Below are 26,165 nucleotides of genomic sequence, written 5' to 3'. Positions count from 1 at the left end.
GGGGCTCCATCAGAGGAGCAGGCAGAGGCTTGCTAGCCCTCCCCACTGAATACACAAACACTGCCTTCATTAATACCTGACAAACTCATGTTGAAAAGAAAGTTCCTGAATTGTCACTCAAACATGAAATTACCTGTTCTGGTCTTGTTTCCAGCAGCAAGGCAACTGCTAATAACTTGCTTTATTTAAAAAATTGTCATTAAACAGGTGCATTTAGATGGTATGGAGGATAAGGAGGGTGTAGATGGTAAAGTTAATTGTTAACAGCCTACTACAAACAGCAAGAAAACAGTTACTGCTGGTTACTCTGGCATATATTAACATGATCTTGTAATAAGCTTCAACAGCTCTTTTTAGCTGTTTAGCTGGATTAATCTGGACCCGTGAAGCTCTTAAAATTTCAATGGTTTTATATTCACTATTTATATTATTTATATTTACTAAAATTAAAGAATCTTTGTCATAAATCAAACCCCCAAAGGCAAAAAAGAAAACAGACTAAAAAGCTACACATCTATGATGTCCAATTGGCTCAAGCTACAGTGCATATTGTATACATCCTCACCAGACTAATCCCCACAGACCCCTATTGTATACGACCTCACCAGACTAATCCCCACAGACCCCTATTGTATACGACCTCACCAGACTAATCCCTACTGCCCAGTATTGTGTACCTTGCCAGACTAATCCCTACAGCACCTAAACTGTAAAGGACACTGACAGACTAATCCCCATTACCACTCATTGCACATACATTAGGAGAGTAATCCCCACAGTCCTGTATCGTAAAGGACGTCAGCAGACAAAAACATCACACCATTCAAATATATATATATTTGCTGAGGATTACCAAAGTCACTCCTGTGACTGTTCCTGGGAGTACCTGCCAGTGCATCTGTATCATTTTGACCTTCTTTCAGAGGTTTAATGATGCCATCTTCTTGATGGCTTGACTAGGAGATAAGTAAGTAAATAATGTTGTATTAAGAAAACATCTTAACGTTTCACGTTCAATGATGCAATTGAAAATTAGGCAAGAGATTGTCTTTCGATTGTCTTTTCACTGAAAAGTTTGAGTGATCCTTAAAATGTGCAACCCAGATGTACAAGCATGCTGCCTCCGAGCCACTTCCTGGGAGCTGCACTCTCTGCTTTCTGCCGTACACAACCCTTAAATCAACATGCTGCACTCGCCCCTCTGCTGAATGAAAGGCAGGCAGGATTTTCCAGGCAAACACAACCACACAGAGTGAACCCGGCGTCCTACCCAAAAGGCCATTCATTTATTCACACGCAGAGTGGCCAGCCCTTTCTAATGAGGAGGGCCCCAACAGTGACACTGCAGAGGGCATCCTGTTGGCAATTTTCTTTATTGAGGAAATCTGTAAGCTCAGACACCAATGACACTCTGGTTTACAAGAGAAAGAAAGTAAGTGTTAAATCACTTGGATAAAAAAAAAAAAAGCTAACAAAAACAAAGAAAACAACTACCAACTCCCAAAAACTAACGCACACACACCCACATGCACACGCACACCCACATGCACACACACGCACACACACGTACACACATACACACTCACGCACACAAAATAGTGGTTTTGGTGACAGTACAGTGAGTGAGTGAAGCCATTGTTTTAGACCTCTGGGGCAGGACATCCTTAAAGGAGGCCCTGAATATGTTTACTGACAAAATAGCACACATTCCCAGGAGTCACCCTTAGGTAAGAGGAGTACAAAGATGACTGGTAGCATTTTCATGGCTGCCGACTGGCTTTACAGTAAATTGGTGCATAATACACTCGGTGAAATGACGTGGGTAGTACTGTAGAAACAGTGCATATAATAAACACAATCAGTACAAATCAATTTAAAATTACTTTTATACGCTGTCAAACAAGAGCAACTAAACTTCTGTCAGGCCATATTGTGGATACAGTGGAACGGGATTCCATAGGGAACATTTTACCACAGGTCCTTCACTGAAGGATGATGGTGTAAGATTCGGCGCCTGGTCCAGTGTGTGCAGTAGTGGACGACCTTCTGTGTAGCCTGCTTGTCCTCCCGTGGTTCAGCTGCAGCCGGGCCCCATCAGGTGTAGCCAGAAGGGGTTAGTGTTAACCTCACTGTTCACACTGCACAAACACGTCATCGCGGCAATCACTAACGATCTGATATGAACGTGGCAGTAAATGGAGATATGAGTAATGAGGTGGGTGAACTCCAGCAATGTCAACTTGGTTCTGCTCCGCAGTGGGAGTGTGTGAACAGGAGAGTGAGAGTGTCTCCACTGGCCAAGCCTATTAAGATCCCATTTGAGTTTGGCAACATATAGTTCTTTATGATACAGTAATAGAGGAAAAGGGAAATCAAAAGCAATTTTAATCAATGAATGATTCCAAAAAAAGAGAGACACAACCCTAGGTTGTCTGCTCTTTCCCAGCATACCAATGACTTATTCACACACTGGTCTGGTGAGTAAGCATAGTACCTGAAAATGCCACAAGGGCTGTAGATGAAAGCGCTGTCAAACACTTCCACTCACCACTACGGAAGGTGACTGCTTCTCCCTCAGTGCCTCATTGTGAGCGGGTGTTTGATGTGAGCAGTGAGAACAAAGCAGCAGTTGCGAGCCCTGCGACACCCAGGCCGCACCGCCCCAGTCCGAGGGTGTGCCGGCAGGGCGTGTCCGCGCTGTGAAAGCCGGCGAACACGGGATCAGAGAGGCACGCAGGCGGCTCGCTTCAGGCCCGCGGGGCCAGCGACCCGAGCGCGCGTCAGGGCGGCTGACCCCGAACGGCGGCGAGATGAATGTGCTCGGTGATGTCGGAGCGGCAGGATTAAAAGTCTCGATAGCGCGCGAGGCGTGGCAGGGCAAAGGCACGAGACAAAACAGCAGGCGAAGAGGTGGAGAGGAAACGCGTGGGTGGGGGTGGGGGAGCTGCGCAGGCCACCAGAACCCTGCCCACCACGGGCCTGCATCAACTCACTTCCTGGAATTGTCTGTGATCCTGATTAATCAGGCTTCCACTGCCACTTATCAACATGTATTAATGTCTTCCCAGTTTCAAAAAGTAATCCAGTGATTTAAAAAAACAAAAAAAAAAACCCCCACTAACACGTTCAGGGAAAAATGTCTGCAGCCATGATTCCAACTCCATTTAAGAAGCAGTGCAAGATTTTCTGCTTTGTTCTCTCGACACACTGGGTTTGCACGACTAAGACTTCCTTATTCAAGCCATAAGAATTGTGTACCTCACAGTAAAAACACACAAAAACAAAAAACAGTAAACAAAAACAAAGCACAGCTTCCTCTCTCGGAGTCATTACACACATGCATAAACAAGGTGTCGTTTGGAACCCTGCGGGGCCTTTTCCTGTGCTTCAGACGGCTGGAGAAGCTCTACAGGTAAACAGAGAGGTTAATCGCTGCTTAATATACGCTCGATCTCCTCCAGCCTTTTCAAGGCAGCCTCCCGTTTCTCTTCGATGTCTTTAATCTCTTTCGGGGATTTGTTCTTAGTCCGCTTTTCAGCCTGGCCCGCGTCCAGCCTCGCCTGCTGGACCTGGGCAGGGCGGCCAGAGCCGTTAGCAGGGGAGGATTTCCGCAAATTCTTCTCCCTCCCGGCCCCATCCCCTGTTCCCGCCTTGGCTGGTTGCTCTTCATCCTCCTCCTCCTCCTCCTCCTCTTCTCCTCCGTGGCCCCGAAGCCGTCGCTCATCGGCGCCCCCTGCTGGCGGCGGCCGGCCCGCCGCGCTGGCGGCCGCCATCTTGCCGCGGACGATGCGGAGGTGTCTGCGCACGTACTCCTCGTGGGGCGCCATGGCCAGCGTCTCCTCCAGGCAGCGCTCGGCTCCCGCCAGGTCGCGCTCCTCGAAGTGCACCACGCACAGGTTGTGCTTGGCCTGCACGTTGCCGGGGTCGGTCCGCAGTATGCGCTGGAAACAGGCCCGGGCGCCGCGCGTGTCCTTGCGGTGGTTCATGAGGATGTCGCCCTTGAGGATGAGGCCCTTGACGTGCTCGGGGTGGTGGCGCAGGAGCTCGTCCAGCACGGGCAGCGCGGCCAGCTCCCGCCCCCACTGCGAGAACAGCAGCGCCAGGTTGAAGAGGGCACTGCGGAAGCCCGGCTGCAGACTGATGGCCCGACGCATCCAGCGCTCCGCCTCCTCGTTCTCGTTGGCGTCCATGGCCAGCATGCCCAGGTTGAAGTAGCCGTTGGCGTCGTCCGGCTCCTCCTTGACGTAAGCGAGGAACCGCCGGTTGGCTTCGGGCCGAAGTTTGGCCTCGCCTGCAACACGGGAGCGTGAACTCAGTGCTCAAACTCTCATGATTAATTAATGTTTGCAAATCTACCCATCATCGCGGTAATCCGTGACAACGGTGGTCACAGACGGTACAAAAGGATATACTCCAAAACCACTTTCGCTACAGCAACACAAGTCTATAAGCCAATGTTTGGCAAATTTACATAGTAAATATTTACAGTGACAGATCATCCCAGATCCTGCCCATACAACTCCCAACACAATAAAAGTAAAGCTGGGTAAATCAAAGTCATGTAAACCGAGAGACAAAAGCACCGTTGTTTTCACATTACTTGCATTATGACAGCGTGGGCGTGTGAATGCTGAGCAAACGACAAAGTCATGAAAGCTAAAGCCCCCTACAAAACAGAAATCCATCCAGTCTTTCAGGCCTTCACAAAGAGGCATGCATCTCTGAGCCGCCGAACCACCGTTTACACTCGTGTGACTACTGCTGGATCAATAGGTAGCATTCCAAATGGGGGGGGGGGGGACATACATACACACACTAGAGGCTGCATGCTGGTGTTATTTTGCCATTTTAGCATTTGTTTCATCCTGTCTGGATTACTGCAGTACGTCTTTAACTTGCATTAGTAAAGGAGCTCTGGGAAAACACTTGGTCGAGAACGATGCTGCACAGTGTTTAACTAGGTGTACTGATCACATTAGTACAGTTCTAGCATTACTCTGTTGGCTGCTTAGGGTGGATTTAAAATGTCTGGTGATGTGGCAGAATATATCAGCAAATTGTTGATGCATATAAGCACCAGCAATTTGAGCGAAGGGGTGTGTGCAGTTGCAGTGCGAACTGAATGCAGGGGTGATGGTGTTTTTACTGTAAGTGTTTTCAGACTCTAGCAAAATTTCTTAAACCTTATTTGTACACCCAAGTTTTTATGGAGCATGTGCTAACTGTACGCTAAAGTTTCATTACTTTATTACACAGAAACATCCCATAATTTGACTCAGGACATCCCATCAATCAAAAAACAAACCAAATCAAACCTCGCCATCGGCAGTAATGTGAGGACGTGTAATGCCACACATGTTGGTTATCTCTCCATTTTGCACATATAAAGGTTCTGCCGTTTAAGCAGGATTAAGCTTAATGGAAAGTTGCACAAGAACTTTAATGAGCGTCAGTGTCAACGGCTTCACCTACCAGATTCCTGCATGAGAAGAGCAGAGTTGAAGAGGGAGAGTTTGTGCCGCGGGTTCAGCTCCAGCGCCCGGTTGAAGTTTCTCAGAGCCTCAGACGGTTCTTTCATCTCAATGTTGACGATGGCCAGGTTGTACCACAGGTCGGCGTTGGTACGGTCCAACTCTAATGCCCGCAAGTAAGCATCCTTCGCCTCGCTGGGTTTATTCATCTTCAGAAGGAGCTCTCCTCTGCACGCAAGGTGAAGAGAAGGATAAGAACCACACAACAGTGACTTCAGAGATCCAAGCTGCTTTTTCCAATACTTTGTGACCTATAAGATCCAATGAATAATGCATTGACAACAGGCTTGGAGCTTAAACAAGTCAGTTTCACAACAAATAAAAAACAAGATTCAACTCCATAATATAAAGTTTTAAAAAACCCAACAATAAAACACAAATGACCTATAATTAATGATTTACATAATCACATTCCAATGTAAAAATATTGTAATATAATATGTTCAAATTATTGTGACCTTGATGTCTGAAGATGCTTTGTAAAAACCTGTCCAACAAACCAGCGAGTTCAAGAATAAAGAAGAATAAAGACATAGAATAAAGACATCGGCATGCTTACATATGACGGCAAGCACACAGACTACCCAGACAAAAGATGACCATTCTTATTTTAAAATCACTCTGGTTTACAAGTTGGATGTCCCTTGTTCAATGTTCAATGAATGCAATCCACTCCACATTACAGCCATCCCTCCCCCTTCACGGCACTACCTGGCTGACACGCGAATATCAATGTTTAAACCATCCTCAGCACTTCAGCCATTGAGAAGAGGAGGCTAAATTTGTGGCTGAGAAACTCCTCTTGTACAGATGGTCTTATCTGAGCGGGTCAGGGGACTTGCCTGCTAATGTACGCCTGTTTGAAGTCGGGTCTCATGCTAATGGCCTGCCTGTAGAGCTGATCAGCTTCCTCCAGGCGGGAGTCACTGGCCCTGATCAGGTTAGCCAGGTTGATGTAGACGTTCAGGTGGTTAGGTGCCACACGAGTAGCATACTTCTTCCCTGGAATGACCTGGTACACCAGAGGTCAAGTAAGGAAATGGTTGTATTAATTATTTTATTTATAGTGTAGTTGACACTGTTTAATAATGAAAGCACAATATTATGGCTGGCAGATAATACAAGTCAAAACAACAGCACAAAACCTAAAAGAAAAACTTGCAAAACTAGATAGCTCATTCTGCAAGACACCTGAAAATCAGATTCTGCAAACATTACAACACCTACCTCCATGCATGGCTTCAGGCTACTGGAACAAAACATCTACTATTCTGTACTGACAGAAACTTAACTTTTCTATGGTTTAATCTAAACAAAAGTTGATGCACTAATATATAAGGACCTCTGGCACTCGTGTTCTTTCTCGTTTCTCGATTGTGTACGAGAGGTTATAGCGCAGTTGACCTCCAGCACTGGAGCTCAAGAACACTGCCATGAGGTTTATTTAGAGACGTTCTTCTCTAGGAACAACATGGTGAAACAGTGGCTGTATATCACTAAGAGGCCAACGACATTAGCTCTGGAACAAAGACATGCCTGTTGTTGTCAAGAGAGGGGAAACTTAATCAATTACAGAATTAGCACTGCTCCAACACTGTTGTTGTTGCTGCGTCTGAAGATCTCTCCCACTCCTTTATGCCTGATTTCCACGAGGCTGTATTTCACAACCAAGAAAGAGTGAAACATTATTTATTTTGGCAAAAAATAATGTTTGTTATGTGTTGATGCCAAGCGCCTGCTCACCACTCACATCTGCAAAATTGTTAAATATCAGAAATAATATTTTGTTACTAAATAACGATTTGGCTTTTTTGTAAATTTTCTTCCAATTGGCTTCTTACTTTTGGAGTTTAATTTGCTTTACAAAGTTAATTTAGTTTGCTTTATGGTCAGCTTAAAAGTTACACTAGCAATATTATTAAGTAACTGAAGGATAGTCATTTGACATAACCTTTAAATTCTTTCAGGAACTCTTTAGCATACATTTTCTTTGAACATAGAAGGCAATAAATAAATCTAAGAAACAAAAGAAAACGTACTAATGTCACAGTAATTGCCCCTGACTCATGTATTTCTTTGCATTTGTGTGTTCATCCGTGTTTTATCTCTCCTGTCTCTTGTCTCATTATCGTTATGTGTTGCACTCGTGTCTTGTTAATGTTTACGTATAAAAGTCTGTGTTACATGTCGTCGGTCAGTCGTTGTCCGACTTGGACCCGTAATTTGTTACGTGCTCCTTATTCTTGAAAATAAATGTTATATGAACTGCTCTTGCCTCGGCATTCAGCCTGATTCTCACTCGGTTATAACGAACAGTCCCCCCCCGTTTAACATTTCTCTGGAAGAACTGTAATTCAACTTCCAGTCAGGTTCACAAAATATGATTTCCACACTACCACGAGGGTGTCTCGTACCTGTGGCATGAGAGATTTGGCAACCAGATATGCCTCCTCAGCCTCTTTGGATCGATTCAGGTTCTTGTACGTTCTTCCAACATTCATATGGGCTCCAATGTCATCTTCAAAGAGACAGGGACATTTAGTCAAAATTCACGTCACGCCAGAGCAGTTCAGGAGTTATGTAGCTTGATTTTCTGTCCAGTTCCCATATTTGTAAAATCAAAGGATAAGTGATATACAGGAAATGGCAATGATAGGACAAGAATAGCAGTTAATCACTTCAGGTGTGCAGACCTTGAGCAACCATTAGTGTGAAACCTGGTTTGGATGACTTTTACATTGGAGAAGTTGATCCTTGTAAACCCAATATAAGTCACAACCCAATTTTGCCAAAGTAAGAGTTTCATGCATATCTTAAATCAGTAAGCCCACAACTCTTTTCAGAGTACCTCCTCTTGCCTCTCCGCTGGACTGAAGCCAATTAAAGTCAAATATTGTTAAAAGAAAACTGACACAAAGATAACTGTGTTACAGGAGATCCTCAACCTGTAATTATTTTGCAGGGTTCATCTTAGGAAAACAACCAGTGGGAGTCGAAGCACTGTGGCCTCAGCTATCTCAAGAAAGTACAAACATCTTTCAGCACAGAATGTCTAATGTGTGTGGAGATTAGCCGAAGAGAGACCGGTCCACCCAGGTAGCCACACTGAGGTCATACGCAAAGGATTTAAGACATGTTTTAAGCAAGCTCCAAAAACATATTCATCTGAGCGAAAAAGTCAATGTTTTTCTAACGCTGCATGAAATTCCAAACAGACTACTTTCTGTTTAGTTTCTCCACAGTGTTGGATGCTAGTCACGTTACATTTTCATATTACCAAAATCATTTTTGTAAAGGCACAGTATGGAACATGTTCCAAAAACAACAACTTGAGTATTTTGTTGCGTACAAGATGTTTTCTTTTAAATATTTAAGATTTCAGAAAGCAGCAAAAAACAAAAATTTACTAATGTCAGAATATACAATCTGTTCACCATTATGTGTTGTTCAAGACAGCTTAGTTGCTTTGGACCTTGGAAACATTACCATGAAAGACCTTCAAAGCAAATGGGTCCGACATGCTTTTACAACCCTAGTCGAATATGAGAGAAGATGCACGTATGAATCATACCTGGTTGTACTCTTGTGGCCTGAAGGAAATATTGCAGTGCTCTCTCATAATTATTCTGGTTTTCCAGAGCATGGCCAACATTATTCCAAAGTTTAGCATTGTTTCTGTTTACCTGAAGAGAGACAATTTAGACACATTAGTGCACTTCAGGCTTTGAAACGCTATTATTATTACTACTGTGGAATTGGGTGTCGTAAGCCGATTATGTAGATACGATATTATCTGTGACGCAAGTTTCTTTGGAAACCTTCATACTTTTAAAGCAGAAGTGAAAAGTGTGTACTCCGACTCCCAGTCCCAGCTTCTGTTGAAGGTCTTCACGGCATGCATCAATAAAAGAAGAACCATGAAGAACCAGGAGATTCTCTTCAGACCCCTACACAACAGGTATGGGTCAAATGTCTCATTTTTCCATGGATATTTAGATCAATATATGATATTTATGATCATGATCAGCTGTGCTGAAACGTTCAGAGGCATTGAGAGAGAGAGAGAGAGAGAGAGAGAGAGAGAGAGAGAGAGAGAGAGAGAGAGAGAGAGAGAGAGAGAGAGAGAGAGAGAGAGAGAGAGAGAGAGAGAGAGAGAGAGAGAGAGAGAGAGAGAGAGAGAGAATATAATCTTACCATCGTAAGGACAGGCTCCTGAAGCCATGGGCCACCAGCACGCAGAAGCCCATGCTGGGCACATACAGCACTCTCTCTGCCACCACGAAGCCAACGGGGAAGAAGAGGTTGGAGGCAGGTACAAATGGCAGGACCATCAGAGAGAGAGCCTGGGAAAGACCACGAGAGGCAGGATACACTGGGCAGAATTTAACCTCCAGGTATTTGGCTAAACACATATGAATTCAATAGCAGGCATATGCCAGACAGTCACAGTAAGCAAACACTACCAAGAACACAAAATGCACCAGGAAAAAGTCTCGCTCACTGAGAAAAATGAACAATGCTAAAATCGATGCTAAACAATGCTAAAATCCCATTTATACATTTTATAATAGGCTATTTGTTTAATAATATACAGTGACAGCACGAGTTTACACTTGACAAAAAAAACCTGGATTAACTTCATGTGCCAACATGATGTAGTTAATTGGCAAATATAAACAGCCAAGTTTGAAACAGCCGTCACAGAGCGGGCCGCCTCATTCTTGCTTGCATTACACAGCAAGACAAATGAAATTATCCTCTGTAGCCTTTTTAAAGGAAATGGCAGGCCCAGTCGGTCTTGAATCAAGTCTGGGTTCAGCCAGAGAAGTGGCTCTCATGTCCAATGGACCTCAAGCAAAGGCTGCAGCTGTGTGCAGTGGTGCAGGAAAACACTCTAATTGTTCGGGTTCAAGCAGCCTGGGTTGCGTTGAGTGCTAATCACTCCAGTCGGCCATGTTTTTTTTTTTGGCACAGCTTTGTCTGAATCCTGGGTCCACGAGGACAACTAATCTCAGAACAAAGCCAACCAAATCAGATGACCTTAAACGGGAGGGTGGGACCTCCTGCACAAGAACGCGCAAGAACGTGCACGAGACCGCACGAGATCCTCTCCGAGTGTTAAATCACACATGCTTAAAGGGAAAAAGGACGTGTCGCTGCAGTTCTCTTCAAACATTGTCTTTTGTCAGACGCTGTGCATAACTATACCTTACACAATGAAATCCAGGCCAATAGTTCGTAGTGCTAGGATTAAGGGTATTATTGATTCAAAGTGCGCCTTTGACAGTATGATAAATCTTTGGTTTCTGCAATGCTGAATGCCTCAAGGGGCGAAGCTATCCACTTGTGAGCCCTCATTTGATACACCACTCTGAAAAATAGCCTGTTCTGTTATGTCTGGCTACAGAAAGCCTCACCTTTTACAAACAGCACAAGCACCTTCCGCAATTTTGCAAAATGTATAAGTTTATTCAACCATGGGGTGCTAAATGGAATTTTTGGTATAGCTTTCCCATAACCGGGGCATTCATCTGTTGGGATGTTGTCTCAAAAGTGCACAGCAAGATTAGTTTTGGCAGAAACTTCAGAGGAACGCTGAAAATAAAACCACCAGGAGGTGCTTGAGAAGGGCGGACTGGGCAGAGCCGAAACACACATAGGTGCAAAGGAGCAAACAACTTCATCGTCACCCCGACCGCTCATTGTTTGCCCAGCCCAGAGCAGCCCAGATGAAAGACGCAGTTGTTAAAGCCTTTATACGCCTTCAGGAAAAATTCACGAGCTGCATGCTGCACCATGGCCGCAGCAAGAGCCACGCTACGTGACACCGGGCCCAACTTTCAGAACCGTCAGTAATGTTTTATGTTTACACAGAATGAGTGTTGAAGGTCTGCAGACTGAAGCAGGGCGAATTCTGTCCGGCTGACTTGCTGTGCGTGCGTTAAGAGCACACAAGCCTCATCCAATAAAGATGATCAGCGGTCCGGTTGTCTCAGGAGGACACGGTTACTGCCAGCGGATTGAGGTAGCTCACCAAACCCTGCAGACTCCAGAGAGGGACAGAGATGCACAATTCACAAAGAGCTGAACTTTTGCACCCCACCCCCACCCCCCTCTTCCGAACACACAAGATGAGCCCAAGGATTTGAAAGCGGTGACATTCTGAACTTCTGCAAGCGAGGAAGCTGTTAAAGGCCAAACATACGTGGCCAACAATGATGAAGAGCTGGGCTATCAGATGGGGGGAAAAAATCCCCAACAACAGAGGAACTGGACAAGGAAAACAAAAACTGCTCTTTCTTGAATGCAAATCGAGAAAATCGAGGTGGTTCACAGACTAATGTGAAACACAAAGAGCTGGAAAAAACAGAGGGAGAAATGTATAGCAGAAATCCATCAAATCACTGCCTGATTAAGCAACTTCCAAAAGTTTTTCTTTAACTGTCATGGGGCAAATCCATTAACATTAATGTGGGACAAATTTAAAATGCTTGTCCATAGGCCAGATGCAAATAATTACAATATGGTCAGTTCCCTGAAAGAAAGAAAAAAGAAAGAAAGAACATTGTAAAATATTACACGCTCCTTCAGATATGCTCAACGAAAATGTCAGATACCAGTAGAACTGGGTGGTGGGGAAAAGTACTGAAGCAAAACTGCCCCAGTCCCTAAACACTGTGACCCAGGCAGCAGCTTTTGTTTCAAACAATTTTTAAAAGACAACAGCCTGAGGTTACAGGCCTACACTGTCCAGGTCGCCAAGTCCCGCAAAGTACTGGCATTTAAAGAGAACAAGAACCCACACACTCCAGCACCCTTATTTTCACATTTCCTCGTTCAGCTCTTGAAACTGTTCGGACACACTAAACTAAACAGACAAACTAAAGCTGCAGCCTTACCATGACGACGGTCTTGGCCGAGGTGTGGGTGTGGCGAAGGCTGTGATAGGCCAGCAGTCCGAGCAGAGTGTAGAAAGCCAGGGTTGCCAGATTGCGTGGGTCCAGTGCAGACTCCACCAGGGGGATGGTGCCCATGGTCCAGTCACAGCACAGCTCAGACGGGTTGAGCAGGAGCCAGCCGTTCACGGGCAGCAGGTAGTTGAAGGTGAGCTGTCTGGTGGGCGTGTCACTGACTGCCGCTGGGTTATCAAACCTGCCCAGACCAGACGGGGGTCAGATGAACTCCTACAGTTGCGCAATAATCTTGTGTGGTGTTTGGGTGCCGTGGCCCAAAGGAAACAGCCGGGACGTGTATTCTGAAGCTGAAGAGCTGCTATAAGAGAAGCTTCAAGTCTTTTTGAATTCAGTCCGGCATTACCTGAAGCAAACAACTTACTAACGACCAAATCCAAGACCCAACACCAAAAAACCTGAAACCGTGCTGTTCATAATCAAGAAATGACATTCACACATACAATTACACGTCTGGAAATTGTGACAGAGGTATGTGGCCAAAATTCCAAACTGAGCCCTTAAACTTTTGTTTGAGAAAATGTGTTCTCTATACAGTACAATTTCAATGGTGTGATGTTTTTGTGTGTGTAAAGCACATGGTGCCAGGAAAGAAAGCAGTACACTCAAACACTCCAAATATGTTATCAGTATTTGCCAGTGGTTCAACATTTACTCGTCTTGAAATGAAAATCACACTGAAGAAACTTTTGCAATTTTGCAATGGGGCTGGAGAAAAAAAAAAAGATCCACACAAAACGTCCTTTATTGGATCAATGCTGCATTTTGGATTCCACTTCAGGTCTATAATATTTTGCAATCAAATGGAAGGAGAAAACACAAAAGCTCATGCTAATCCTGGGCATCGCATGTCCAGTGGTTTGTCTGATAAGAGACCTTTCGGCCCCAGCCCTGGAGGAAGAATGCAAATTACGTCTGGGGAATTAGAGATCACTTCTTTAACGAATCCAGAAGACATCTCTCCTCGGATCTGGACTAAGCATGGCTGTGGAGAGTCACAGAGCCTTTGATGAGGATGTGGCTTTACATTTCTCTGCAGCCCTACACACACAGCCGGTGTCACAAAGATGGCCGCCCTGATGCTCCCGTCATCAGACCATCAAGGCGACTCCAGATAAGACTGCACATATTTCAGAGGATCTGACCACTGGAGTACTTCATTTATTACATTATTTTATTTAGTTACATTTATTATTTTTTTTTTATATTTGTGCCATCTTATTTACTTTATTACATTATTTTATCCATTATTTTAATAATTTATAATTTTATTACATTATTTTATTGTTTGTTTCCTTTTTATCTTTAAGTTATTTTAATGGTTTTTATTTTTGCTTCCTCTTAATGTTTAGTTTCATTTATTCTATAAAGCCCCTTGAGTTGCATGTATGTATGAAAGGTGCTATACAAATAATAATAATTATTATATTATTATTATTATTACCTGAAGCAGACAGCAGTGCCAAGAATCCCATTTCTTTATGACCTAATCTGACTAAAGTGGATCTACCAGGATCTACTGGGACATTGGCAAATGAAGGCAGGTCCAAATGAGTCACATACAATCGTTTGCAACAGGCTTTAGTGTCGGGCTGTAGCGGCTCCTCGTTTGTGACGGCTCACCTGGTGAAGACGGGGAGCTGAGACTGGATCACCTGGACCCGCACGATGACCAGCAGCAGCGTGCTGATGACCAGCACCACCAGCTTGAGGAGAGTCTGCAGCAGGGTGTAGGGGAAGCCATCCTTACCCCGCACCACCTGCACCACCGTCTCAGCCAGCATGGGCAATGTGAACTGCCCTCACAAACAGACATGCATACAGCGCGCGCACACACACACACACACACACACACACACACACACACACACACACACACACAGAGAGAGGTGATTTTTTTTTTTTTTTTTACACAGCTCGAAAATAAAATGCTTGTAATTAAGCCAATCGCTCAATTGCAACCCACACATTATCAACAGTCTATGGATGGAATCCCACATACAGACAGTGAGGCTTTCAGTTGGAGTCCGCTTTCATGATCATGAGCGGTCTGGTACAGGCGGCACTGGAGCCACAGGGGGAGCGTGGAGCCATTAAGAGTGGGGGACAGGGAGAGAGAGGGGGAGACAGGGAGAGAGAGGGGGAGACAGGGAGAGAGAGGGGGGGACAGGGAGAGAGAGGGGGGGGACAGGGAGAGAGAGGGGGGGACAGGGAGAGAGGGGGGGGGACAGGGAGAGAGAGGGGGGGACAGGGAGAGAGAGGGGGGGACAGGGAGAGAGAGGGGGGACAGGGAGAGAGAGCGGGGGACAGGGAGAGAGAGCGGGGGACAGGGAGAGAGAGCGGGGGACAGGGAGAGAGAGCGGGGGACAGGGAGAGAGAGCGGGGGACAGGGAGAGAGAGCGGGGGACAGGGAGAGAGCGGGGGGACAGGGAGAGAGAGGGGGGACAGGGAGAGAGAGGGGGGACAGGGAGAGAGAGGGGGGACAGGGAGAGAGAGGGGGACAGGGAGAGAGAGGGGGGACAGGGAGAGAGAGGGGGGACAGGGAGAGAGAGGGGGGACAGGGAGAGAGAGGGGGGACAGGGAGAGAGAGGGGGGACGACAGGGAGAGAGAGGGGGGACAGGGAGAGAGCGGAGCCGTTGGGGGACAGGGAGAGAGCGGAGCCGTTGGGGGACAGGGAGAGAGCGGAGCCGTTGGGGGACAGGGAGAGAGCGGAGCCGTTGGGGGACAGGGAGAGAGAGGGGCCGTTGAGAGCGGGGGACAGGGAGAGAGCGCGGGGGACAGGGAGAGAGCGCGGGGGACAGGGAGAGAGCGCGGGGGACAGGGAGAGAGAGCGGGGGACAGGGAGAGAGAGCGGGGGACAGGGAGAGAGAGGGGGGGACAGGGAGAGAGAGGGGGGCAGGGAGAGAGAGCGGGGGACAGGGAGAGAGAGCGGGGGACAGGGAGAGAGAGGGGGGACAGGGAGAGAGAGGGGGGACAGGGAGAGAGAGGGGGGACAGGGAGAGAGAGGGGGGACAGGGAGAGAGCGGGGGGACAGGGAGAGAGCGGGGGGACAGGGAGAGAGCGGGGGGACAGGGAGAGAGCGGGGGGACAGGGAGAGAGCGGGGGGACAGGGAGAGAGAGCGGGGGACAGGGAGAGAGCGGGGGGCAGGGAGAGAGCGGGGGACAGGGAGAGAGCGGGGGACAGGGAGAGAGAGGGGGACAGGGAGAGAGAGGGGACAGGGGGAGAGAGCGGGGGACCGGGGAGAGAGCGGGGGACAGGGAGAGAGAGCGGGGGACAGGGAGAGAGAGCGGGGGACGGGAGAGAGCGGGGGGACGGGGAGACCGAGCCCGGGGGCAGGCAACGACCGGGTGACAGCCCGGGGGGGGACGGGGACGAGAGCGGGGGACAGGGAGAGAGCGGGGGTTAAGCACTTCCCCTTCTGAGGCCAAGGCCCCTCGGCTCCAACCTACTCACTCCCTTCAGCAGCTGCTGAACATAAGAGGATTACAGCAGGGCCCAGTTACGTAAAAAGACAGCCTGACTGCATAAGTGAAAAAGTACGATGGGCTGCCACAAGAAAACAAGGCCCCAATGTGGCCATGAACTCTCAAGCCCCATGATGAACAGCCCCCTAACACCCCATCCCGGTGCACTCGTTAGCTTCCCAGAGCGAGGGCGCTCACTGTCGGCCGTCTCAGCGTAGAGTCCGACAACATTAGGCACGGTGAAAAGGCAAGGTGCTATTAAAGGACACAAAGACAATGCTCAAGTACTGCACGCTTGCATGCAAAGACGTGATCTCTGTCACTCGGCTATTCACCCTTGCCCTTTTCATTACTGGCAGAGTGAGTACTTTCCCCTGGGGATAAGCAGCTGTCACGTGCAATTAAATGTGGATTAAGGAGCATAATTACTGGACGCAGTGCAGTGAGGGTGGATGGTCTTACCCCTTGAGCAACAAACACCTCGTACACGCAACAGATCCCAATGACAGTGATGCCCTGCTCCTTACATAGTGTGGCGATGGCTACGAGGAACACAGTCAAAACCATGGGGCTCCACACTAAAAAAAAAACACACAAAAATTAAACATACTCAATAAAAGATGATTGTCGTGCTGGTCATTATTTTATTGATGTCCAGAACCTCGTCTCCCTGTCTATCACTGAGTTCTTTTACCATCCAGACAGATAAAAACACATACGTGCTAATATTCCCCAAACACCAAAGTTTCTTTGGAGAACGTGTGTTTGTGTTTTGCACTATTCTAAAGTTTGACATTTTCAATATTTCTGCTGACAACTGGGTTAAATATCCCTGTATGTCCTGTTTTTTTCAGGACAAAAAGATTTTAAAATGGTTCTAATTAAACAAAACAGAGATTCTGTGGAATGGTTTAGTTAAAAAAAATTGCACTACTCACAAAAACTTGAGATATTTGGCTTTTGGGAGAAATTTATGGAAAAAATAAAAAGTTCATGCTACCGTGATGAAAGGTTATTGATGTCTCAATAACTTGTCATGTGCCCTTGAGTATCGATTGCAGCTTGACAATGATGTCTCAAGCTGTTCACAAGTCGACTTATTGTCTGCTGAGGCATGGCATCCAACTCTTCTTGAAGAGTCCTCGGGTCATTGAGGTTCTGGTATACAGAGTTACAGAGCTGATCTTAAGGTTTTCAATGGGATTCAGGTCTGGAGAGAGTGCAGGCCACTACATCTGAGGTACCCCAGTCTCCACCAGACGTTCCCTAATGATGCGACCTCCATGAGTTGGAGCACTGTCATCCATGAAGATGAAATTAGGCCCATGTTGTTCATGCAGAGGCACAATGACTGGATTAATGATGTTGTTCAAATATTATGGGCTTGTCTCAAAGTGTAGGGAAGTGCTGTATTGACTAGACACACCTGCCCACACTGTAACACCATCACCACCAAAGGCTCGCCTGGCGACAACAGTGGGTGATGCGTAGCGCTCTCCATAACGTCTCCAACATCATAGCGCTCTCCATGACATCTCCTACATTATTGGCAGCCATAATTTCTGCTCAGGGCAAATGGAGCTTTCATCAGTGAACTGGACAGAGGCTGCTCTCTCAGGGCACTGTTCACAATGAAGCGGTCATCATTGTGGGATATGGCAAAAGGACGTCCACTTCTATGCCTTTCTGTGATTCTTCCAGGCTCACTGTATCTTTGTTGCAACCTGCTGATGACACTCCGTGACACTCTGAGCTCAGTAGCCATTTCTGTGTGAGAACAGCCTGTTCGAAGCCTCACAATGACAATGAAATGTTGATCAAATGTTATGTGTAGCCTTGGTCTTATTATGTCAAAAAAATTATCATAATAATAAAAAACTAACCTGGAAATGTATTGGTCGATTCACCTGTTGTAATTTTTTCCATTAAGCTACTTGTCTGAGAACAGAAAGTTGTGGAAAAAGTACTGAATTACATAACAGTTCAACATTCTTTTTTAAATGTTTAGAGAAGGTCATATTAAGTTCACATGTAAAGATTAGGGTGCATTTTAGGTGCATCCTGAAAATTCACACAAAAGCCAAATATCCCTAACTGTGTGTAGTGTGTTTCCTTGATAAGAAGCTGAGATAAAGAAACTATTATGAACTATGTGCAAACACTTAAAGATCTGTTCACTGATGTGATGTATAAAAGCATTCATAACTAACACCAAGACAAAAAAAAACAAGACAGAAGAGAATGCATACTGGCAAACTGATCACATCAGGCCTTTCAAACATTATCATTTCAAACATCAAAACAACAACAAAAAAAGAACCCCCCCCCCCCCCCCCCCCCAAAAAAAAAAAAAAGGTCTGGGTTTTTGGCTTACTACATTTGTGCACAATTTGGCTAGTAGAGGTTAGCCGTTTCATTACAAACCCTTTACATTAAAAAAAAAAGACTTTTCTCATTTTCAGCAGTTTACAGAAACCATAAGAGGGCTGACGGGGAGGGTCGGTGATGGTCCTCATTACAAGACAGCATGAGCACTGGCAGCTGCCGCACCGCGTCACGTTAACTCCCACACGTGTCCCGCATGCACTGGGGTGGTAGTTCACGCGGGACATTACCATTCACCAGACACGATTTGATGATTTTAACTGGCATGTTTTAAACACGCGAAAACCAGTCTAAGCAAAAAAATTATACAAACATTTTTTTTTATGCATGCATGACTTAACTTCACTATTATTTGGAGCTTTTTTGTTGCGACATGTTTACAACAATCCAGACATGTAAAGGATCCATCTGCCCACACACATACTGGTAGAAAACCCACTTATTTTACATTTACTGTTACTTCCTGTTGACAGGTTAGGGGAAATCTGGCATTTGTTTTATTACTTCCTTTAACACAACAACATTGATGTGCTTGAACATGTTTGAGTAGGGGCTCCTTATCCTGGGCTGGGATTGAATAACATTGCAGATAATGTGCAAGATACCATAACCCAAGCACCCCTCTTTTTCTTTTGGTCCTTGTGTTTTGTTTGGTTTGGTTGTTATCTCTGTTGTGATTTGTACTTGACAAAGACATGATAAAAAAAATAAAAAGGTTACTGCCATGCGGGAGAGTATTCAGCACGTCAACGCGGCAAAAATACCAGATGTCTTGGGGGTGGGTTTAGGATTTGAGCGTCAGCACAGCAGAAACTACGTCATCAGTCATGAAGATCCAAAGTGTGGTCTGACGCTTGAACTACTTTACCTGAGCATTTAAGGAATAGAAGGACTAAGCCAGCGCGGAGCCGTGCACCAGCGCAGAGCTGTGCACCAGCGCAGAGCCGTGCACCAGCGCGTACGGTCACGCCACACGGCCCTGACGGCTGGAGAGTGATGGCGAGCATGCTCACCCACGGAGTCGTCCGAGCCTTTCGATTTGGTGTAGGCCAGGAAGGCAGCCAGCAGGAAGATGGAAGACAGCAGCTCAGCACGGCCAACTACGCCTGTAACCTGGGAGACGAGAGAGGGAGGTCAAGCGTCACTCTCCAAGCGCAGGACACTAGCGTGGAGAACAAACACTGGAGGTCCATCTGCAGCCTGAATAAGAAGAATCGATGCACTGTAAATTACAAATAACTATTTTGATTGGAATGTCACTGACAGGAACATTAAATCTATGCCACATGCAACAACCAACTTCAATTTTCTGCTCAGAAAAAAATATTTTTTTTTTGTTTTTTTTTTTACCAAGAATGATTTTGTAGACTTCCTGACCAACGGGAACAGAAGACCAGAGTTTTGGGGTGTAACTGCATTTCTAATATTTCGTTGCGTGGGCATTTCATTCAAAACAGTAGCTATATAAAGCAAAATTGAAACAACAGCTAAGTTAAAAGGGGATACATGAAAAAAGGTGGGCAAGTTTCTTGGGATTTGGCTGTATGCCTAACAATTCACATGAATTACTCAGAAACAACAAGCTATCTCTTACTGCCACCACATGGAGGTGTCTGCAACAGCAGTGACAAGGGATCATCTCAGAGAGAGGGAACCACTTCATGTGCAGGTCATTACTCCAGCATATAACTACATTACACTGAAGGTTGCAATAAGAACAATGACAGGATGCCTTTCTCTAATTAAGATGATGCAATTTATTTATTTACACCAAATTCATTGTAGCACTCAGCTGTCCACTAAATGAAGGACAAGCTTATAAACACATGCGCACACACACACACACACACACACACACACACACACACACACACACACACACACACACAGGAAGTCATGAACAGAACGGCGCTCTGTCTGTATATTCTCACACAAGGCAACTCCATGCACAAGTCTCGATTAATTTAGGCAGACATCTTCCAGACACCACAGGGCTTGCGGGCACTCGATGGCTGCAGCTAAAGCCAGTTTTGTGCAGAGATGAAAAAGCACTCATGGCACATTCATAAGAGACAAGGCAGCCTTTATCAGAGCCTTCAGCAGGAAGAAAAGCCCCAGCAGATGCAGCCCGTGCTCTCGCCACCCAATAAGGTAAATGGTTCACTAACACACTGTCTTAATTCACGAGTGTTAGAAAGCGCACTTTGGTTCTGGAAAAGCTCAGTTCCTGTTGAGTTAATTTCACGTACACAGTAGGAAAAAGGAAAAAGAACAAAAGTGCAGAAAACACAAATAACAGATAACCCTAAAGAGACAGTTAAACACCTACATCACGTCCATTGAGGATGTCCAAGACTACAATGACAATGCTAACAAAAGTCAGCTCCCCACCCATTTAGCAGTTTAATCTTTACATCTGAAGGAATTAAAAAAATCAATGGATTCTTTTGGGAGGATGGAGTGATGAATGAAAGGATAGAATGGATAGATGGATGAGTGGCATTGGTTTAATGTGCAGTATGGTGACTGGATCATCGGTAAGGCAAATGTAAAATGTATTTTTATCGTTAAAGCTGAAGGAATTAAAAATAAGTTGATTTTCAAGGAAGCAGAAAAGGGTGTAGGGGTGGAGGGATGAAAAAGGATGAAAATAAAATTACAGTGTTCAAGTAAATCAAAGATGGAGCCATTTTCAATAGAGAGAGAGAACATCTTCAGAACAGGATAGTTTTGAAAAAGACTTTGAAGGGAGTGGACCAAAAATGTGTAGAGAAATTGAAAGGCTAAGGTGGTAACAACAAGTGCTTAATATTGCATTCCTGGAGTTTGTAGTCAGCAACTGCACTACATGTTGTACCCACCGCTTCCGTGTGGACGGGGTGCACCGCGAACAGCAACGCTGCCACCAGGCTTGTCGTGTGATCGAGGAGCAGCCGGCAGAGACGCAGGAAGAGCACGCAGACGCCGGCATGCAGGAGCACATTGAGCAGGTGGTAGGAGGCGGGCTGCAGCTCGCTCAGCAGGTAGTTGAGCCGGAAGGTGAGGACGGTGAGCGGCCGGTAGGATTTATGGCTCCTCTCCTGCACACATTAGGGAGAAGAGTCAGACAGACAGCCATTAGGGAGAAGAGTCAGACAGACGTGCTCCAGCCCATACAACACAACCTGTCGTCCTGCTTGAGTGGAGCTCTGACCTCAGACTTCAAATGAGCGATGCACCACATCAGGCACCAGGTGCATCACAATAATAACCAAGGGGCCAACATTAAATTAGCTCTGAAAGCAGGTTAATAATGAATAATGAGAACTTGGCATGGACCACATCTTCAGTTCACCGGTTAATTACAACCTGACATGCTCCTGCAGGAATTGTACTTACAACTGAAAACAAAAACACACCCTAGCTGACAGGCTACATGTCAAAACTGATTCAACCTTTTAATCACAGTCCAGCCAACAGACAGCTGCTTCATTGTATATAAATTTTGCATAAATTTATAGCACAACAGAATTCCAGCTGGTCGTTTAATCGCAATCCAATTTGCCAAGTAGGCATTCTACCTCTGACATGGGGGTCCCCCAAAAATCATTGAGAAACAGGTTCTGAATGGGTGTTGAGGGACGAAGGTCCTTGTTATCCAAGATGGCCGAGACATCATCGAATACAAAGCCACACAATAGACTGTTCCAGTAACAGCCCACCACCAGTCCAGTCAGTAGCCCAATCTCCTTCCATGACACTATAGCCATCATTGATGTGAGACCTCATTGAGCACTGTAGATATGAGAGACACATGTGAAAACCAAGTCATCTGCTCAAGCTTACAAACTTACAAAATCACAATATTACAGTGATAATATCACAGTCAGAACTTGATATTTAGTTAGAAATTCAGGCAACGAATGAGTAATTTTTTTAACACTAGTGGTCGGTGAAGAAAAAAATCATACTAAAAATCTTCAATAAATCTTAGACTAGCATAACAATGTTGCCAAGTTTGATAAAAAAAAAACACACCCATTGCTAAACTACTTCTACGCATTGAATTAATTTCATGCGTCAACTTAAGCTTCTCATCAATATTTATTTTTTTATGCCTAACTTATTCTGTTTAATCTCAACACGCAATCCATTCACACATCTAGTCATTATCTCAAGAGGCTGTAATTGAGCTCAATCAATACCATTATCGAAAAGTGTGAAATCATCCAGACAGGCACCTGTGTGAAAGGGACGATTGAACTGCCTAGCAACTAAACCCAAGTTTAGTCCAGCTAGCTGGATTAGATAAGTTAGCTAACTACCTAGCTAGCTCGTTGGTACTGCTAATGGCCCTTAAAGAAAATGTACTCAGATAAGCTGTTTGTAAACGCTTTCTTTTATGGCATATATTTAAAACTCACCTTGACATTGCTTTAGGAAACTATTCGGAAAGAGAATATTCAGATGATATATTTTAGGCAGAAGGCAAAGTATTATTTGATAACGGCACCGAGATGTTCATGCTAGGTGGCTAGCTAACATTTTTTCAGTTGAGTGATAAACATTGCTTCCGGGTCACAAAAAAATCAGTGCGCTCCAGCTAGCTGGTTAGAAATTCTTTCGCAGATGTGGTATTTATCTTTTAAAGTCAGGTTTCGGAAGAAATGAACTGGTTTGTCCTTTAAAATCTACATCAGTAGCAATGTGCACATTTTTGAACGAGGTGTAACTGCTGAATCCTCAAGAAATTTCAGAAGTTGATAGCTAAGAATTTTACGAGATGTCGTAAATACATTCATTACGACATTTGAAATACGACTGTTTTCAATGGTAGCCTAGCAACAGCCTGAGAAGCTGGGACGTTAGCACTTGCTAGCTAGATACATAGATGAGCTTTTGCTAACTGATTGGTTAGCAAATTGCTTACTATATTACTGTTAGATTACTGACAAATACTGCAAAGTGCAAATGTTGAACATTTAAAAGTACTAGCTAAATTTGTGTCGGCATCTTTATTATCGGTTTGCTAGAAATGCCATTGCTTTTGCTAACTATATCTCAATTTAAGCATGCAATAATGAATTAGCTTTAGCTAATATTGGGGTAACTGGAAAGTAAAAAATAAGCAATTCTGCTGAATAAACTTTTAGTTACCTATGTTGGTTAGCTTCGCGACTTGCTAGCTTTATAAAATATTACCTATTTATAAAATAGTGGAGTTCATTTATTGTCTTTTTTACTTGCTAACTGGCAAGCTTGGTAGCTAGCTAACTAGTTAGACAGCGGTTGGACATTTGCACTTGTACCAGCTGGAATGGTAGAACTGCTGTGGTGCCACTGAATTATTTATGTTGGCCAAACAATCAAACTAGCTCAGTTAGCTGTTTTACTTGTGTTATGACTCAGCATCTGCACATAAGGTAATTCATGTGCTTTACTTTATCACGCAAGTCATCACGTTTCACTCTATAACTTTGGAAGTTAAAATGTATGAAAGTAGTCAGAAGACACTTGGTGCTTGGCTAGATAGTTTGATAATTGTGTAGCTTTGTCAGCATTTTGGACGCCTCGGCAAAAGCAAGATGCTCCCTGCGACAGACTGGATATTACTGATGGGGCTTGATCCCGAGATTTTGGGAAATGAAGAAGAAAAGATCAACAATTTGTTTATGCGGGTAAACTTAAAAATACTCACTTCCATAAACTGTAGCTGTTTAGGTAGTGTATTATTGAATCTCTCGTTTATTGAATGTGTTAAACAAATTTAAAAGCTTCACAGATTTGTCAGAAGTAAAAAGATTAGTCAGAAGTCTAAAAAATTATTTCATAGTTCAGACGTGATTTGTGCTTAACTAACGTTCCATATTGTTCCTACAGTAGACTATAGACATGGTAAGTGGGAACACTTTTTTTGAGGATTTTCTGCGCATTTTTAGATTTGGGTCAAATTTCAGTATATGCATGGAAATTCTGTTGTTGAAATAGGTGTTTTTTTATATTTGAAATCCAATTCAGTGTAGGTTATGTGCTATATCCTCATTACAAATTAAGTCAATAAGTCATCCCATTTACACATCTACATAGTGAAGCACAATAGTGTTTCTCTATTGCGTCATTGCACGTGTTGATAGCAGAACTGAATAAGAGAAGAAAATCAATGTACTGAAGGACGACACACTGTACAATTAGACAAGAGACAGCACCGTATATAGAATAAAGTGATGTTTGTGAAATTAAGATTAGTCTCCAACTAAGAATTCATATTTGTGCCTGAGCACCTGGCCAGAGTGAAGGACACATGAAACATTTACATTATATTTACATTTACGGCATTTAGCAGACGCTCTTATCCAGACCGACTTACAAAGTGCTTTGCATCTGATCACAGAATTCATCCTAGGTAATAGTACGGATAGGCCAGAATTCAAAATACCAAACTACAGGAGTCAATGTCACCTAGTGTTTTGCAAGTTAGACGTTTGCCAAGAAGCACAAATAACCATAGACAGACATACAATTTAAGAACAACAGCAAGTGGTGTCAGCTGAGTTAGTGCTCTGGTAAGAACTCAACAAACAGGTGGATCTTTAGTCTACGCTTGAAGATAGCAATAGACTCTGCAGCCCTAGCAGCTAATGGAAGATCGTTCCACCTTCTTGGAGCCAGGACGGAGAATAGTCTGCAGCTTTATCTTCCATGAGACTTTAAGCATGGAGTTTCGAGTTGAGCCAAGCTTGAGGTTCTGAGTGTTCGCTGTACGGATCGGCTTTTGACCATGGACATCGTGTAGGGAGGGGCCAGTCCATTTTTGGCTTTGTAAGCAAGCATCAAGGTTTTATATCTGATGCGTGCCGCTACTGGAAGCCAGTGAAGAGAGCGTAGCAGAGGAGTCACATCTGAGAACTTGGGGAGATTGAAGACCAGTCGTGCTGCAGCATTCTGAATTAGTTGTAGGGGTCTGATGACCCGTGTAGGGGTCTGATGACACCTACACCTGGCATATCTATGCCTGAGTGTCACTGATCAACATGCTTGTATTCTGCAGATTGACCCTCGGCAGCTGAAAGAGAATGAAACAGAGAAAATGATTCAACTGTTGAGAATCTCACAGACCTTAATAAAGGTACACACACACACACACACACACACACACACACCAAATTAAGTACCTGAAATGCTGCTGGTAGTGCTGTGAATGCAGCACTACAGATGATCACTATGATCACTGCTGGTCAACCAGCTGATGTACAGCAGCAGTGATACTTGAAATGCTCGACTGTTAGATGCTCATAATCAGGGAGCAGCATCCTCTGTGGAGAAGAAGGTTGGAAGACGGAGGTCAAGAAAATGGCAGTAGAAGTTACCCACCAATCAGAACTGCATAAAGTTGCCCGCCTGAAGAAGTACAAAAGAGAAGTAGAAGCCAGAAAATGAAATAGGATGTGTGCTCTCAGTGGCAGGGTAATGGTGTTAGACAGTACTACATGGAGGCATCACACATCAATGTCCTGTGGCTACTTACATTGAGTATGGACATGGCTTAATACATGAGCTGGGCCCGAAACGGCATTTCCGAGAACACCAGAGGAGCCGCACACCAGCTACTGGTGGATAAAAGAGTAACTTGAGACGCTGAGTTCAGAAACCTGTGCAATGCCTATTTGACTACAAGAAAGCCCATGATTCAGTACTCCACACATAAATCCTGCAGTTCTGTATAACATCAACAGGACACCCAAGAGCTTTCAGAGTACAAGATCAATACAGGCTGGGATTTAATACACAAGGCTGGACCCCAGATACAGGCTGCACATAGATGTCCTAGAGACA

General features: G+C 44.8%; 2 protein-coding genes across 6 annotated transcripts in view; one reads left to right on the top strand and one right to left on the bottom strand.

Moving 5' to 3' along the window:
• Window positions 1-1,359: 1,359 nt before the first annotated feature.
• Window positions 1,360-23,101, bottom strand: tmtc3 (transmembrane O-mannosyltransferase targeting cadherins 3). Its single transcript, XM_077022107.1, has 14 exons — window positions 22,757-23,101; window positions 21,914-22,127; window positions 21,215-21,433; window positions 19,367-19,466; window positions 16,431-16,546; window positions 14,126-14,298; window positions 12,431-12,683; window positions 9,726-9,874; window positions 9,358-9,478; window positions 9,103-9,214; window positions 7,946-8,049; window positions 6,374-6,543; window positions 5,473-5,699; window positions 1,360-4,291 (listed from the first exon to the last, which is right to left on the bottom strand). Exons 2-14 carry the CDS (start codon window positions 22,103-22,105, stop codon window positions 3,426-3,428), a joined length of 2,802 nt encoding a protein of 933 aa, XP_076878222.1. The 5' UTR covers window positions 22,106-22,127; window positions 22,757-23,101; the 3' UTR covers window positions 1,360-3,425.
• The window catches only part of cep290 (centrosomal protein 290), a 25,563-nt gene continuing 22,428 nt past the window's right edge, over window positions 23,031-26,165 (top strand). For 3 of the 5 annotated variants that reach the window (XR_013134035.1, XM_077022103.1, XM_077022102.1), the window contains exons 1-2: window positions 23,031-24,010; window positions 25,381-25,458. Coding sequence is in view for 4 of the 5 variants with exons in the window: in XM_077022103.1 (XP_076878218.1) it covers window positions 23,918-24,010; window positions 25,381-25,458 (171 nt within the window). In the remaining variant the exon portion in view is untranslated. The remainder of the gene's footprint in view (window positions 24,011-25,380; window positions 25,459-26,165) is intronic. The other 2 variants (XM_077022101.1, XM_077022104.1) reach the window with 2 other exon arrangements.

Source organism: Brachyhypopomus gauderio, chromosome 11 (assembly GCF_052324685.1).
Source record: "Brachyhypopomus gauderio isolate BG-103 chromosome 11, BGAUD_0.2, whole genome shotgun sequence".
NCBI lineage: Eukaryota > Metazoa > Chordata > Actinopteri > Gymnotiformes > Hypopomidae > Brachyhypopomus > Brachyhypopomus gauderio.
The sequence above is the reverse complement of the archived record's forward strand: the minus strand, read 5'-3'. Positions and strand labels throughout refer to the sequence as shown.